At 38.7% G+C, this 18,699-nt stretch overlaps 1 protein-coding gene across 1 annotated transcript in view; it reads left to right on the forward strand.

Annotated features, from left to right (window-relative positions):
• The first annotated feature begins 7,591 nt into the window (after positions 1-7,591).
• LOC135468406 (uncharacterized) overlaps positions 7,592-18,699 on the forward strand; it is a 41,874-nt gene continuing 30,766 nt past the window's right edge. The window contains exons 1-2 of the mRNA XM_064746650.1: positions 7,592-8,265; positions 18,204-18,344. Coding sequence (XP_064602720.1) covers positions 8,100-8,265; positions 18,204-18,344 — 307 coding nt within the window. The 5' untranslated portion in view covers positions 7,592-8,099. The remainder of the gene's footprint in view (positions 8,266-18,203; positions 18,345-18,699) is intronic.

An 18,699-nucleotide genomic window follows, 5' to 3' on the forward strand; every position in this document is an offset into this window, starting at 1 on the left:
ACATTCGGCCGAGATTGCAAGCAGACTCCAACAACCAATCAGCACGTTGAGAATCTCGTGCAAATCTCGCACCCTCCTTTGAAGTCAAGTCAAGTACTTTATATTCAAACAATCATTTGCGATGGAAAAATCGAAAGAGATGTATATAAGGTAGACTACTTGTACAGGGTTATTATACCGGTATTTAGAGATCCCGTTATCTGCCTTTAAGACAAAACGCTTTTGAATGGTGCCATAGAATAAGTATGTATTTCTTTCACATTTACATTATTTGGTAATGAATGCTGTATTCCTAAAACTATATCACAGTTCTTGGTGCCAGTCATATAGATTTAATACACAAGTTTATCAACCGATGGTTAATTACTCTAAAGAGTTAATTCCACACACGCAGAGAGCCGTGTACTATACTTGTTCTTCATTTGGTTGTTCGATTGTTGCACATATACTGTATGATGGTCATTTTTGAGGGTGGGGGGAACCAGATTGCCAGGGGTAAACCACCAACCTTTGGCAAGTTATTCACAAACTTCCCACGTGTTATGTACAGTTACGCACACCGTTATCGCGATGTTGTTTCCAACGAACGTTTAACTGCAGAAACGGACCCATGATCATCGTCAAACGCCTATTGTCGCCAAGGCTCCAGGAACAGTGAGAGCTTGGGAACGTATACAAAGGCCGGGTTTAATCGCGCACCTCTTGCCTCCTAGCAAATCAAACGCAAGTGCCTTAATTTGTAGGATCCCTGTACATATCAGAGCTACGATATTCTCTTTTGCACAACATCTGTATATCTAGACAGACCATTTTTAAAAGGCTTGCATATAGGCTTACTTACAAGTAATTACGATGTCTGCTGTAGTAGTGTAGACTGTTTATTGATTGATTTATTTGATTGGTGTTTTACGCCGTACTCAAGAATATTTCACTTATACGACGGCGGCCAGCATCATGGTGGGAGGAAACCGGGCATAGCCCCGGGGAAACCCACGACCATCCGCAGGTTGCAGGCAGACCTTCCCACTTATGGCCGGAGAGGAAGCCAGCATGAGCTGCACATACACTATATATAATGATACCTGTGATTTTTAGGTACAGAAGGTGTTGTCACAATGGTAGGTATTAGTGTTTAAGGCTGTTTACGGCGATGAGAATGCGGCGCCAGATGAACGTATTTAACCTTATCCAAGGCCATATTAAAACACGTAAGGCCACCACGTAACTTAAGCCATGCACTGCAACTACATTGATTTTTATACAGCCATTAATCATTTACAGTCACGAAGGGCGTGTTTACTGTATAAGTAAATCCGCGTTCTGACCCGTCACCTAATACCATAATTGATGGCTGGATTTAGAGGCCTGTTACCTGAGGGTAACAGCATTGCTTAGGGGAGGGGGGAGGAGGAGGGACATTTTAATTTAACAATACTTTCTCCGGCATAGATTTACCTCAATATGTATGCTTGTATTGATATTCCTGGCTTAATTCCAGTTGTGACATACAAGCATCGGTAGTCGAGTGATCAGCGTGCTAACGCAGCACAATAAATCAAGAGTCTTTCGCCATGTAATGGAGGACACTATGTAAATTCCAGTCCATGCCATGCTGGCTACCTCTCAAGCTGTATATGAGAAGGTCTGCCAGCAATCTGCGGAAGGTCCTAGGCTTCCTCCACTCTCTGTCCGGTTTCTTACTGCCATAAAGTTGGCCGCCGTCGTGTAAGTGAAATATTCTTGAATACGCCGTAAAATACCAATAAAGTGAATAAATAAATATTATCAGTGAATGTTGGTAGGCTACAATGAACATGTTTTTACTACTTTGTCCGCATTACATGTATTCCATTTTACTTTAACGAGATTGTCGCCTGTAACATTGCCATCCTCACTGTATACATCATTTAATTGTTCTTGTAAATGGTTTAAATAAAGCCGAAATACTGAACCATACTTAGCAGTGCGTCATTTGTTGGAATAGCCGTGCACAGTAATTCAGCAAAGCTTATTAGTGTAAAATGAGATACTCTTTTGTCACTCTAATGTTCAGCTGTAATCCTCGTCCCACACCAGGCCCTCCCAGGATGGTTACCTTCGAAAGTCATTTCATTTTCCCACACCATGAACCGTCATGGGCCGAGTAGTGACACCCCGTAATTACGTCACCTTTGACTTGGGAATGGTTTAGAAGCAGAGTGACCCTGAACATAAAAGACGCTCAACAAGTATAATTCTGGGGTGTGAGGAAAGTTATTCTCCGGCCATGGACATGTAATAACGGGTCAAGTCCGTGACTTTCACCTTCTGCAACAGTGAACAAACGATTGTTGACGTTCAGAGGACATGCGCAGTCCTACTGGACATTACTATCTGGCATAACAAATGGCCTCTACACATAATCGGTACAAAATGAATTGTTTAATGATTTTTTTATTGTATAGCGTGGACTAGCTTTAATTCACTGCTTTACCTTCAAGGGTGTCTACATTTGTCTATATATATATATATATATATATATATATATATATATATATATATATATATATATATATATATATATATATATATATATATAAAGCAGTCTGAGGGGTTTTTTTAGAATAATGAAATCTTGCAGTCGCTGTGTGTTAAGTGCATGACAAAAAAAAACTTCATATAACGCCACTGGTTCCAAATGGTCGGAAAAGGTCATCGTAAAATCCAGGGTTTCAAATACCTTTTGCTGGGTTGAAAAAATTCTAAAATAATAAAGTCCACTATTTTTATGGACAATGTTTGATGGACATTCATCTGACATATACTTCAGATTAGTGTTTTCTGTGCCTTGAAAGACCATCAATATACAGGGTGTCCCAGAAGTCGCGCTCCATCTAGGTTGAGGCTGAATGCTTGCGCTACAGAGCGGTGTGTTGCCCAATCTCTTCCAAACATAAAAACCAATTCAACTCTTTCTTGTGCTGTTAGTTTATTAGCCACAAATAACTCTGAAAGAGAAAAAAATTTTAAAATTAGTATTAAATCTGAAACACAGAAAAAACTTGAACATCAGGATAGTGCCCGACTTATGGGACGCCCTGTATATGATGTGCTTATCAGTACGTCATACGTTGAAAAGTTCCTCAGTAATTCCCCAAAGTTAACTGATTTAACCCTGCATCATGGCACTCCAGCTTTTTGCACACATAAAACTGTGAAAAAATCTTGAGTAAAACAAAAACAAATATGTAAAACTGACCAAATTGACCTCCTAAATTTTTTACTACACCGTTATCGCCATTTAATTTCAAGTTTCGATCAACAAAACTCGTTGTAGGTATATATGTACCTACAGCGCGCAAAATTTTAGTTTTCTTTTCCAAATCAGCGAGGGAATAACACGTGTCTCCTGATCCAGACAATGAGGAACATATATTTACAAGTATATTCGAGTGTTTCTTTATTGGCGAGGCATCTATATGCGATTAATGCGTTGTACTGATATCTGTGCATAATTACATACAGTATAAGTGCTGTGGGTACGCATGCTTCATTAAAGCCCTTATTAATTGATATAATGATTATCAATTCATTACATCAATTAGCCACCAACAGCGAATGTCCTCGTGACACACAAAAGGAAAAAAATGGAGCACAAGATACAAAAAAATAATTCATTTCTCGATACTGATAGCGCATTTATAGATATTAATAATTATTTTTCGTGATGAAACGTTATCCTATATGCTATAATGAGTTTTTTGAACAATGTCTAAAACTTTAGGTATACGTAATTAGGAAAATTTTAGTTTCTGTTTGTGGCATGGTGTAGTGAATGGTGGGGTGGATGGTCGGGATGAGCGGTGTATATATACAGTCACTTTTTCTCGGTTGCCAATAATTATGGCAAGGAATGAAATGAAAAAAAATAGGTAAATTTGCTTAAAATTATACTAGACACAGGATGTGCAATAAGCAATCTATTTAATCTGATGTAGTCTTTTGTTATCCGGTAATGATTCCATCTTTGAGTTCATGAATGCCTTCAAGATGTCGCATCTGTGTGCATGAGGTTCTGTGTTAAGATCTAACCTATAAAGATTAAAGAATATTTACTTACTTGTCTGGACTGATGTTTTAGTGCCACACCCAAGAGTTTCCATTTATATGATGGCGGTCAATTTTATATCCGTGCGGGAAACCGGAACGAATATACAGGTAAGTATGTTTACACATGGTCTTTCCATATATAGCGGCTAATGAGTTATGTATATATATATATATATATATATAATTTATCACTTATACAGCATTGTAATCTTCACGGTACACATGTATACACATCCGCCTTAAGAGCCATAAGTTTAATACAAGGCATCATAGCTCTATACTTTGGTTTGTATATAAATCTATATACATGCACTTAGACATAGCCTATAATATATGCATATGCTAAAACCACGAATGCATTAGTTTTCATTACCGCGTACGTGATTAAAATATGCGAGAGATCGTGCACATAGGGAACACCATGCATGTATGTAAAGTTTTGTCTTCTTCAAATGTAAGCATGTATTTCTTTCATTTACATACATAACAATCACTTTGCCATGGAAATGGCATGCTTCAGCACTGATAATTAAGCCTGGGTTATATCACCTTCTCCAGGCCCCTGTGTTTTACAGGTCAATGATATTGTTACACGCCTGTGGATGTGGAATTGTTCTCACATATTACAGGATAGGACGCTGTTCCTTGGCCTGGGGTGTACCTAGGTAGACTAGTCTGGTACAGTTACATAGGTGTCACACAAACCTGGGACAGGTGAGCTATAAGGCAGGTGAGTCAGCGTCGCGGCGGAACAGCTTAACTGTATATATAACAACTTTCTGTACAGGTGTATCTCTGAATGACCTGGACAACAACGCCATGTATGTCAACAGGTATTCACGCTCACTTCGCCCAAAATACAGCATGCATGGATTAAAAGTTCAGGCGGCATGCTTTTTCACACACAAACCCTTAATAAGCCTGTAACCCATTATCACAATATCCTGGAGTCATCGCTTGCCCTTTGACTTAAGTCTTAATTGTTAATCTCACCGCATGCAACCGTCTCACCCATGAGGTCGCAAGCTCGAATCCAGATTTTGTTAGTTTGTCTGCACCGTTATATATAGGAGGTCCCTGTCACACCTTTGTTTTCATAGTGAATGTTCCCTCTTCACAGCCTGCAAACTGCGTTTGAGAACAAAACCAATCAGTTCCGCTTAAAAAAATAGATATTAAAGTTTAAATGAATGAACGAATCATTATAGTTTAACGCCAAATCGGCAATGTTTCAGCTATATCGCGACGAGAACAAGTTCGAAACTGGAGACAATAAATAAATAAATATAATAATACCCCGAACAGTGCCATTTCTTTTATTTCATTTTTTTTATCAGATAACAGATTCATACATATAGACCCACATATGTCTATCTGTCTATATAGACCCACATATGTCTATCTGTCTATATAGACCCACATATGTCTATCTGTCTATATAGACCCACATATGTCTATCTGTCTATATAGAGTCACAGATGCTATTTAATGTTTACACTCATGCAGTGTATATATTTAGTACATACTACTAACTTGCACAGGAAGCTTGGGCACCTGTTCAGGAAACTTAGTAGCTGTATTAATTCTTGTACATGATATTTCATTTTGTCCTTTACTTTTGGAGCTTCACCAAAATTGTAAGGTTGTCTTCTCACTCATTAGTCCTATATTTGCACATGCCTATACCCTGTATACACAGCATAGCCTGTATGTCCAAGAAAGGTACATAAAAACGTGACTTATGTCTTCCAGAACGAAATGCCAGATGTCATTTTCAGCTGAAAGACTTTCGATGGCGATTCCAGTGCAAGTTCATCATCCACCAAGTTCGTTCGCTTTCGAGCTGAGCGGGCAGGATTTTAAATCGACATAGACTTCAAAGAATTGTATTCTGAACAATGAAATCTTGAAATCTTGAAAGGAGCATCACGGGCAACTGATAAAAACATAAACACTTAAATTAAAATAAACACACCCTATATTAAATCCCATCTGCATGCCAATGGATTTGTTCTTATATTTATTTATTTGATTGTAGTTTACGCCGTGCTCGAAATATTTCACTTATACGACGGCGACCAGCATTATGATGGGAGGGAATTGAAAATGCAGGGGAAACTTACGAGCGATTTGTTGTTACAGATGGCATTGTACAAAATCGTACTTGTCTATCATTTAGTCTGCGGCTTGCTGATAAAGTGCTGCTTATTTCAGTATTTCACACAGTCAATTTTCAGTTATACGATGGTGGCCATGTTTATAGAAAGGCAACCGGGAGGAAAGCACTACCCTTTCATGTACCTGATTCAAGGTTGCATGGATTCCATCATGCCACCCAACTGCATGATGGTCAGGTGCCCATCTACTCCATGGTGATAAATTCAACAGATTTCTTATTTGTTCCAGTAAGCTGGCAAACTTTAAAGAGAAAATCGTGTGTTTTACGATATACTGAACACCACCGCGTTCTCCAGTGGAATGCTCGCTGTCCTCTGCCTCATGGTATCTGGGTGTCATCTGGAACACCTCCCCTTTGGAATGCATCTGGGTTTTCCGGAGATTAGCAACGCGCATGTAAAATCAAGGCCCTAGTAATAGACAGATTTACTGATGTACTGACGGCGTGACTGCGAATAGTTTATAGGACCTAACTTGGGCTCAAGGTCTTGAATACGTGCCTTAAATTCGACAGGCGTTAGACGTACAATCTAAAAACTCATCTGTTAAATTTTAAGGTGTAATATATATTTTATATGATTTGATTGTTTAATAACACAATTATTAGAGTATCGGTATATATGTTATGCAGTCAAAAGCCTGAACATCCTAAAGCGCAATACTGAATGTAGAAATAGAGGTTCATTCGTATGCCCCTGAACATATAATATGCATGTCCATGTACAAGTATATATATATATACAGTAGGTATATATCTTTATGATCAAACAGATGCTGTAATAACTTAAAGCTATCTTTCCACTCTAGGTCGTAGTTCATTATCGTGCGCATGTTGGTGACCCTAAATTTTCTCAGCCACAGTTTTGTCCCGTCCGCGGCTCAGTATAGATAATTCTTTCATGTCTTTGCCAAGTAGCATGTATATAATAGACATAAGCTCAGGTATATCGGTAAATAACTGGCCTCATTCAGTCGTGGGCGAGTCCATGTCGCCAGGTTGACTGGGTGTCAGCTTGTATGTACCGTGCTTCAGACGCTTTTTTCATTTGTGTCTAGAAAGTAAGCACACGGTTGTTGTTATTGGTGGTAAAGGCACGGTATATGTTTTGATGATACGAGAGCACTTTATACGGTAAAGGTGTGATGATCGATCCGTAAGTCTATCCCTCCTTCCTCCCAGTACTTCATCGGAGCCAACCCTGCTCCCCCCGTCACGGAATTGTAACGGACCAGGTCCTCACCGCGGTCTGATCACTCAGGTAGAACATGAAGGTCACATTCCAATGATTGTTCGTTACAATAGAGCTACCGTCCACAGGTAAAATGGAACGTCAGTGGGGATGAGCATTCACTCACCAACAGCCACATGCTGTCAGTATTCGCTCGGCGTTAAGCCAGAAGAATCAGACCTGGAGAAAAGCGTCGTGCATATAACAACCCAGGGATAAGACCAGTATATACTGAGACGCCTTGACAAAAAACCTTGTTAACCATGATGAGAATTACGTCTTGTTAATATTACACGTATGCATTTAAGCCATTTTAAAACAGCGAAAGATAAATGAAGACGGGGCTACCTGTGTTAACCAGAGCTGCCTGTGGCTGTGGACCGGTTCTGCTTTAATAGCGCAACTGACAACTCGCTGAGGGGGGCGCGGCCTTCCAGTCACTCAGCGTTATACACCGAACCAGTGAGCAACAAGAGAACACCGCCGGGATACCGGGACATCTACAGCCGAGAGACGTATACCCTAAAGACTATGAGCTCATTTGTGTGAGAGGATTTACCTTGTTTTATTATTTTACCTTTTGTGTTGACACCAGAAGTTAGGATGACGGGTACATTACGTTTGTTAATATGGTCAGTGCTGTTAGGCTTGGCCTATGGCCAGTGTTTCGGACCCGGGGACATTGCCGCCAGTGTGATTGTCCCACTGGTTTTGGCAGCTGTTATTGTGGCTGCTGTTTTCATAGCTTTGTGGAAAGCGCGGATGATCGGTGAGTATTTCACTAAAATTTGGAATATTTTAAAATATTGCGCCGTGACTTTCAATTACTTTCCTTTACCAAGTTTATATATGGATTAATACCAGGTGTTACAAAACTATTATATTCATATACATGTACATTGCACATTCCGTCCCGTACTCGTCATATCAGGAAACAGGTAAAGTCTTCACGCTCATTTACTGTATATGGATTTACTTGTTCAGATGAGTCTGTAATCTTTCATTAATTTAAAAAATATACATAGACATATCTATGTGTTGTCGAGGATATATGTGTTTTATTGACAAGGCAGGCGTGTAGGGATCCTGAATGCGATATTTTTGCTAATGTGAGCAATCTAAGTCAAACACGTACGCGTCCATCTCAGTCGGAGTGATATGGGCGAAGAGCCTTTTTGCATGTTCATGTATGCATGTCTCCCACGAAAACTATATATAAGCATATTTAATAGAAATAAATCTATTGCAAATGAAGAGATGTGTGTGTAACACTTGCACACATGTTATTTACTGTAGAACAGGACCTTAAAGCGTACATCTCCTTCGCACCTTCCGTACCACGAGGAAGCAAATGGCGTCGAAAAACTTTTAGCCAATAGGGAAAGGAAAAAAATATACGTGTAGAGCCCTGCACGGGATATTCATAAGAATTCTGTGTGCCTCCACATTTCTATTTGTTTATTGCTTGAATAGACCCATGGTTTGGGTGTGTTAATTTCTCGAATAGGCCCAAACCATTTCGTTTTGCTAATCGCCAAAACAAGTCTACCATTTCGGTTTGTTAATTGCTCGCACAGGCCACACTGTTTCGGTTTGTTAACTGCCCAGATAGGCCTAGCATTGCGGTTTGTTAACCGCTCAAATGGAACAACCGTTTCGTTTTCAAGTTGTTAATTGTTAAGGTAGGCCTACTATTTCGGTTTATTAATTGTTCAAATGTGCCTGCCATTTCGGTTTGTTAGTTTCCCAACTAGGCCTACTGTGCATTGATATCTAGAATTTAACAGTAATATCTTGGCAATCAGAGCTTTGCATGGTGTTTGCTTAGATTCATCCGTTTTTGTCAGGTAAGAAACAACACATATAGGAGTCCACCTGTATTGTCCCACTGATATGTACTGGGCCATTGTCGATCAGTTACCGTACTAATGTCCTAATGTAACACCTGTCACCCGCGGGTACACACAACAGAGTTAAAGCCAGGGGATTCAAGCAGCGATCTATCCTGAGATATGCTGCATACCGTTGGGGCGAACGCGTATATATGTTACATGCCGTATTTACAGACCACCCAGATGTTCCAGTATTATGATTTCACCCTATAGGCCTACATGTATTTCCCCTTTGTCTTTTGTGTTATTGTTTACCCACAAAATACACACTGAGAACTCCAAAGAGTTGACATTATAATAATATGAATGCTGTGTCTATGCATTGCCTCGACGCTTCGTGACATAGCCTGATCTCGGTGAGACCCTGTATTTTGCTGTAAGCCACAAGCCTTGAGTGAAGCGGGTAGAAGGAGTTGGTGTGTCCGTGCCGTTAGATCACACCTTGGCCAGCTCACACAAACTTACCTGTCCGCTACGCACATTCCTCCCCTCACGAAGGCATCTTAACGGCACGGTCCATTGTGACAGCCGATAATAAGCCGTCTACGTGACCAGGTGTCCCCAAAGAAGCCGTGTAAGTGTTGTGGACCGGCTTCTGATCCCGCCTGTTTGCCCGATGACATGTGCCTCTCCACAGGCTCCCGTCTCCAGACACGCAGCTACACACGTCCGACACACATCTCCTGGTCAGATGACACCCTAACTGTACAATCTGACACTAAGAAAAACAAATCCTCACATTGACCTCCGATTGGGGCAGTTTAACATTTTGCCTCTGAAAAGATCATAAATGTTTTGTACACTATATATGAAACCGTTATAAAATCGGAGTCTGAGGCATGTTCTTGAGTAAGGCATAATACACAAGAGTTACCTGACTTGTAAATATATATATATACCCGACACTTCAGTTTAAGCCTACCTAAAGCATATCCATATTAATACAGCTGAGTGATAAATCAAACGTTACTCACTACAGACGTTAACAGAGATGTTGTTCACAACTTGGACAAAGTAGAAAACCATGAACTATATTACTAAATGATAACAATTTATTCCCATGTCCTTTCGTCTTCTTTGCTATGTTCCAAGCTGAAGAGTCCCCAGTGATCTTCTTCTTTAAAATGGTTCTAAGTGGAAGCTTCCTTGATGATGTTCTTATCAGAAATGGTTCTGTAGCGAAAGCTCGCTCAGCGGGATCTTTTCTGCTATAATTCCAAGCGAAAGCTTCCTCAGCGGTGTCTTCTCTGCTATAATTCCAAGCGAAAGCTTCCTCAGCGGTGTCTTCTCTGCAATGGTTCCAAGCGAAAGTTCCCTAAGTGGTGCCCTTCTTGGCAATGATTCTTAATGGAAGCTTCTACCGTGGTGTTCTTCTCTGCAATGATTCCTAGTGGAAATCTCCTCACTGATGCTCTTCTCTGCAACTGGTTCTGAGCGATGGCTTCCTCAGTCAGGTCTTCTCTACAATGATTCCAAGTGAAAGCTTCCCCAGCGGTGTTCTTCTGTGCCATGGTCGAAAGCGGAAGTTCCCTCAAGGGTGTTCTTTTCTGCAGGCAAAAGGAATCTCTTTCAATAGGATCTTATCAGCAATGAATCCAAGCTGAAGGTTCCACAGTGTCGTTCTTCTCTGCAGTGGTTTCAAATGGAAGCCTCCAAATCAAATTCTTTACGCGGTCGTCTCACTTGTTCGACGGATGTTACAGTACATGTTGTTCTTCACTACATCGATTCCAGACGAAAGCTTCCAAATTACTATTGATATTGTCTTCCCGCCTGCACGAAGGACACTTAGTGCTGTTTTCATTACATCAATTCCAAGACGAGACATCCAAGTCATTCTTCATATCGCCAACCAGAAAAATTCATCTCCAAAGTGAAATTCGAAATTCTACCACTTACATTAATTGCATTAACATTACAAACTCTTAAACTACGTAATTAATTTGAACGAAGACTAGCTAGCTGAAAGAAGTATAGTAGTCAGTAGTTGCCGATGTCGTCGGAAAGTCGATCACAGAAGTCAATAATGATGCAACTATCGTGAATAATATATACTGACTGATACAAGCATTCTATCGTCATTCTTATTCCATGTTCCGGCCGATCCCTGGATTGTTTGATGCAAATCGTCAAGTTTTTCGAAATTAAGATTTATACGTTTGGAGGATTTCTGTCTTGTGCGATTTCCACAAGAGACATAAGAATGAACACACAAAGATGAGTGACTTTCGAAAGGCAACCGTTAGCTACTACACCAGCTGTCATTAAAAGTATTTATTTATCTATTTGATTTGAGTTTTACGCCGTACTCGAAGTACTTATGTCCGTATAAACAGTGAGATTTTGCAATTTATTTATTTATTTGATCCGGATATTACATAATATTTATACCTGTGTATCTCGCACTTATATGTTATGTGTCACGATAAGACATTCATCACCATAGCACGTCTCTCTTTTTCTCAATGTACGATGAGGACAGTGTCAGAAAGATTCTGATCATACATTGTAATCAGTATGACCATGTAAGTGGTGACATAATATATATTACCTGAGTATATAAACAAGTCACGAGTACAAGCGCGTATCATCTTCTCTCCATACTTTTTCCTTTTACGTATATATCTATATCTATCTATCTATCTATCTATCTATCTATATATATATATATATATATATATATATATATATATATATATATATATATATATGTATATATATATATATATATAAACACGAACCAGTTGAATCGGAATATTCTGAGTTCAAAGGAAAGCTTTGGGGCATATATACGTATATATATGGACGCTAATACGGAGTGTTGACCCTTAAGGTATTTTCGTCCTAACACTCACGACTTCATCATCTCGGACGATTTCCCATATTTACCTTTTAAATTTTATCTCATAACTTGAATGAGCCTTAATGAGTTGTTTAATATAGAACTTGAAGAAAGAGCTTTTTTTCGGATATTCCCAGAAGCAATGTGTAACGCTTGGCTTATTTTCCAATTAAATCAAACCACTTTAATTTCGTTGTCTATATAGGCTCGCTGGGTATACATGTTGTATAGGAAGTATGCATTCACTGCTGTATGAATGCCTATAATTAAGATGAGTTTGTAGGACTTCGCCAACACAGTTACATATCTACTTCACAAATCACATTTCTCATCAAGATCCATCGGCTATAATTGTTTTATTACAAGATATCACAATGAAGTAAAGCAAACCACTCATTCTAACGCGCATTTATATACAGGACATGAACTCACGATTTTCTTCAAGTTCCTCAATTTATCTATTTATTTGATTGGTGTTTTATTTAAGTCGTACTCTAGAATATTCAAGTTCTTCAAAGACTGAGACTCGTATATACAAGTACTGATATAGGCCAATATACTTTTCTTATTAGGGAGAAGGAACCGATTCCACAAAGACAAAAGTCGAAATTTAAAACGTTTTCATGGTGCTTACTTTTCGATTTTAGAAGTTGAAATATTCACACATTTGTCTTAAGATAACATTGATGAGGTGGTCAAAATTTAAATTTACAGGGCTTGAAAATAAAGTCTTAAGTAATGTTTCAAATTTTGTCACAACTGACTTTGTGGAATCGGCCCCAGGTCATGGTAGAGTAGTTCACGTGCTTGGCTTTCAGTCGTTATGGTAAAACGAGTGCAGGTTCAGTCAAATCCGGCCCTGGACTTGTGGGAAATTTGTAGTTCGTCCGCATGAACTTGCCAAAGGTCAGTGGTTTACCCCCGAGGCACACCGGTTTTCCCCTCACCCGTAAAACTGACCGCCACCGTGTTGGTGACAAAATCGTGAGTATAACGTTAAACAACAGTCAAATAAATCGAATAAATATACGTTTTATTCACGCGCGCAACAACCATTGTATATGAAACGCATGAATAGTGTACATCCAGGTGACATATATTACATAAGTAACCTATATTTCCATGTTTTGTCATAGAGGAATTTTGCATTATATTTGTGACAGTTGAGACTATTAATTGCATGTATTCTATATACACCTTTCAAATATTGAAAATTTGGAAAACATTAATTATGTCTTATCTTATCCCGTGCATATTATAATAATACAGAAATCCCGTGCACGTGAACTTAAGTATAATCATTCCCAGTTTGTTTACAAATCTATAATTAGGCCTTCGTTTGTACATTCCAAGCTTTTGTGTGAAATCCATGAAAAGACAGTCCCTTTGAAGTTTCGGTTAAGCCAATATGCACGAACAGAATTCACATTCCACAGATAAAAGTGGCAAGGGTTTTGTCACGTTCTCTCTGAAATCAGTTCCTATGGCACTGTATGCGTTATAGGACATCGTGTATGCTGGGTGGGGGCTATAGTTCTATAAACAGGGCCTATAGGCTTCTACCATCCCTTGAGGATGGACACGAATTAACCATTTCGTTTACCTGTGCGAATCACGTCATAGGCTTATTGGCGTAACGAATATTGGAGTCCTCTATACCGAATGCATGTATGCTTATAGGCCTTTGTACGCTCTATCGCCATAGCCATCACTTTAGGCCTATATTGGCCTATGTGTTTTGAATGTTGCCGAAATGGCGTTGGGCCATAATAATTTTAACTGAATTTAGGCTATGCAGGCCTAAAGATGCACATTCTGTTAGTATTAAATAGGCCAAGGAATGAAAATACTTGCGACTTTCATATGTCTTGCACCGTTAGGCATGTAGGCCTACGTAACTCTGGAAATGCCATCCCAATGCCAGTGCATGGTAAAATACGTTCTTGGAAGTTTATTGCACGAATGTGTGAATTTACATATAGGCCCAACGTGTATCCCATCGTTAGTTCCATTCCATGTGTGTGTGTGTGTGTGTGTGTGTGTGTGTGTGTGCATATAGCATGTAAAATGAAACGTGCATCAGTGTACATAATGAAGGACATCGACCACTGTAGGCCTGCAGTTCATGGGATTAAAATAGGCCTAGACGTCTGCCATGTAGGCCCTATCTTTATTCCACGATAGGCCTACACGAGCACAAATCTGAGCTAGCCACAATGCCACAAGCTTCAATTCGCGTATTTATATAGGCCTATGTTTAGCTTTAATCAGCTTGTGACATTGTAACATGGACATTTTTTAATTTTCTAAATTTACCTATACTGCGGTTTTACAGAACACGGAATCTTGGCGAAATGCAAATGAGACCCTATCATCGCAAGTCTTGATACATTTTCCAACGGATATTGAAGAAACTTTGCTCTGAGGGCAACGATTAATTACGGACTATAAATGCTGTATTTGGAGCAGTTGCCCAAGTTACTTCAGCGGTCAGGCTAGAACTATTCTACGGTAAACCGACATAGTCTGGCTAAAATTCTGCTGCGGTCAGTCCATAATAGTACGAGCTCCTGGTACCGGTTTTCATTTACTCTTGTTGGAATGTTCTATTCGCCAGATGGCGCTGCCGCGAAGACAAATTTCGGAGCGAAGTTTCGAAACTTGTTGACAGAGGTTCTAGTCTCAGCAAATGACCATCATCTTAGCATACGTTTTCACCTTGTTTATTTTGTTTGAGTAAGAGTTTTATTACCCACTTATATATTTATTTAAATAATGTCAACAGGTTTCGAAATTTGAATAACAGCTGTTTTGAGACCACCAATGGGTTCATCGCTGGAGTTTAGTTAGGCGTGGAAACAACAACAACAACAAAGCACATGCAGCACTTTGGCTTTCTTATCGAGTTACACCAAGGCGAATGTTTGTACTTTTTATAGTGGAAATCTGCATAACTAATACATCCATGGGTCCATGGGTCTTAGGGTGTAAAAAGGGAGTTGTAAAGACTAGGATAATATTTACGTGTTGATTTCCACGTGCATGGCGATGTCATTTTTTCATACTGTCATATGCTTTAACTGATTTTCCAATGGTTAAAGTTGAATGGGGAGATGTTCGATTTGCACATGCAACAAATGACGTGAAACCAAATGGGCCAGATTCTGATTTTTGCTCGTTCCTTAGGTTCAAAATACTACAGGACCTTGTAATGATTATATTTGAAGGTTAGACACATACTGGTTACTTTTCTAGAAAGAATTTCTAACCTAAAAGCTATATTTTTAATTTTTTAGGCTAAAGTCTTCTTTGATGCCTACCAGAATTCAGTTAACATTGTTTTCACCTCCAATACTTTAGACATGTGACCAAAGAGTGTGCTGACGCTCACTGCAAAGCTATTAATACTGATCACAGCTCCCTTGTCCCGTAAGCTTAACTTGAACACATCTGTACTTCCAATGCTGGCCTCAGTACACTACTGCTGTCCACCACATAATGTGTCTGTTTGTAGTCATAATTGTATCAGCTATCAATTCCAGGTACATGTAAGTGTCTAAATAACCAGTATATCTAAACATGGATAACACGGGTGAACTCCAATCAGCATGTTTGAATGCACACGTGTCTCCTCGTAGCGCATACAAGGGAGATAACCAAGTATATGGCGTTACTATACATGACTGACATCACTACCAATAATGATCATATTTTGTACAGAAAATGTTGGTTATGGACTGTGCGAGGTCATTGCTGGTGAGACTGATCTTAAAAAGTTAGCCTATGTGTGCAAAAAGGTCAAACTTGTAATCACAGCTCTACATAGCTATAAAAGAATGTATCTTTGGTACACAGGGTACAGATACCCTAATTCCTTAACCTTTGGCATATTAAAGAGTAACTTTCAGTGCAAACTTTGCACATTTATAATTTGATTTTGAGACAGAACTACATTGGTTAGATTGACCAATTTCGGGGCTTCACAAAAATATAATTTTTTACACTCTACACAGAATAATATCTGAATAAACACCTTGCAAATATGCGAAAAGTTGCAGAATTACAGCAACATGGCATATGTTGAATGTATTAAAAGTCCACTGGTAACTTTTTATTGTATTGGTATTGCAGTTATTTGTAAGGTTAATGACACTAATCAGCCACATTGTTCCAAGCTAGGTTTCTGGCTTGTACTATTAGAATTTGTATGCATACAGACACCTGCTGTAGGCAATATTTCTTAATATGACTTCAGAGAATCATGCTGTTAACAATGCTAGATTGTGTACAGCAGCATGCAGCAGATATTTCAAGACTGCATACACATTCAGGCACTTCACTCTCTAGCAGATGAGATTTTGAAAAATAACATGGGAAGGGGAAGAGATAGAAAAAAAAAAGATGATATCCCAAGCACTGTTGCATTTCACGTAGCCTAGCTTTTTTTTTTTTCAAGCCACACATTTTGCCTGATCCTGATTGATTCACCACCTGATAGGGCCTCATAAGTGTGAGTAAAATGGGAATTCCCCACAAATTTGAATTTCATAGTCTCTTGACCATTAAAATGGTTAACTGTCTAGAGTGTGAAATTTTCACAGTGTAGGGAAAGATTCCAGTGTGTGCCTGTACTTAAGTGTATAAATGTACTTGTGATCATGTATATTAATCCCAACATAGCTACATGCAAGTGGCAGTGTAGCCTACCATTGAGTAGGATTGTGTGTATGTATATGTGTATGTACTAACAATACCAGTTGTATGCACTTGTGAATTCCATTCGCCAAATAGTTTGTTTTGTTCCAGTTCCTTTAATTCCTCAAGATAGTTATGATGTCATGATTAAAATTTCCTTCACACCTGTGATGTTCCCATGTTTTGTTTCTCTGAACAATATATGTATGTTGACTGCACATAGTGTGACTTACTGTTGTGTAAAATACAAAGGGCGCCTCTGTTCTGTGTCATTATGGTACTGGTCAGTGTGTTGAATTGTGGTCAATCCTAATAAAATGACATACTTTCCATTATGCTTGGAGTAATTCAGTCTGTAAAATTTCTTGGGAATCTTACATCAGTGGATATCATAAGTCACACATCATTGCTTGTCTACTTGAATTAGTGAAGAAGATAAACTTTTATTACTTATGTCCAACTGCATTTACATGAAACAATTTAAAGTCTTAGTTCTTAGATTTTGATATCCATTATATAAACATGTCAAGAGTAAAACTGACAGACAGATGTGTATTTAATTTAGACACTTAGGGTTTTTCTGTTTTTGTTTCTTTTACTTGCAACCTCAAGATGATTGCCAGCTTAGATTTATTCATGAATAGTTTATTGATATCAGTACACCACATCATCACATGACACAGATAGTGAAGGGTTTTCCATCAGATATCTGTGCACATGGGCATGTCTACATCTGTAGCTTTGTCATGGTCAAAGGAATATTCTCAGTCTAATGATCATGGCTATGTTGTTCAAATATGATCTATATTTTTGTCAGATATGTAATTAACAGAATATGTCAATTTTTGATAATATGTGTTTGTGTAAAGATTTTAATTTTTGTAAACAAAGATTTATTCTTGTGTAAACACCACATGTTTAATATAGTAACCATTCCTACAGTCATGTCCTGAGTTTTGAGGAGCAAGGTGTAAAACGGAGTCAGTACATGTACTGTGAGATGTAACTTGTTTCCACAAGCATTTATAAACAGCATAAAAGTGAGTGAAATCTGCCTTTCACCACAAACATGGAGAAAAGTGAGGAAGATATTTGCTCAAAGTTCCCCAGTGTTCAAATGGGTCCTCATCCTTTTGTTAAAGGAACTTTAAAATCTGGTCACATGTCTTTATGCACTGAGCATCCTTACCTTTGTGTAGCTGGTACTCAAACTTTTCTTTTTGTTTTATTTCTGTATTTTCTTCATTTATCATCCTTTTTTTTCTTTGTATCTTACAGTATTTTGTCCTGGGAGGAAGATTATTAAGTCTCCAGAAGGGAATGGAGCAACGGGTAATCGAGTATCCAACCATGGGGAGGCCTACAGTAACCCTGGATTTATGGATGACCAGATTTCAGCTGACGTGGCCATGGAAGAAGGTAAGAAAACTAATGAGGGGAAATTCTAATCCCCCAGACATCATTATTAACATTCTTAAACCTTTTTACAAAGCCGAAATTGTAATCCCACAGATATCATTGCGGAAGTTCTTACATTTTCTAAATTAGCATTTTTATGAAAGTGGTAATTTTTTTTATGCATATCATTGCTGTAATTCTTAATTCTGTATATTTAAGGATTTTATGAGAGCATCGTGGCATGTATACATGTACATAAAAACTGGCAGTTTGTGAAATATCACGGGCTGTTTTCAAAGTTAAGAGTTGGCGTAAAATTTAAACTTGTATGTTGTTATGGCTCGTAAATGAGGCATAACATGTTCACATGTTTTAG

The sequence above is a fragment of the Liolophura sinensis genome, chromosome 6, assembly GCF_032854445.1.
Source record: "Liolophura sinensis isolate JHLJ2023 chromosome 6, CUHK_Ljap_v2, whole genome shotgun sequence".
Taxonomy (NCBI): domain Eukaryota; kingdom Metazoa; phylum Mollusca; class Polyplacophora; order Chitonida; family Chitonidae; genus Liolophura; species Liolophura sinensis.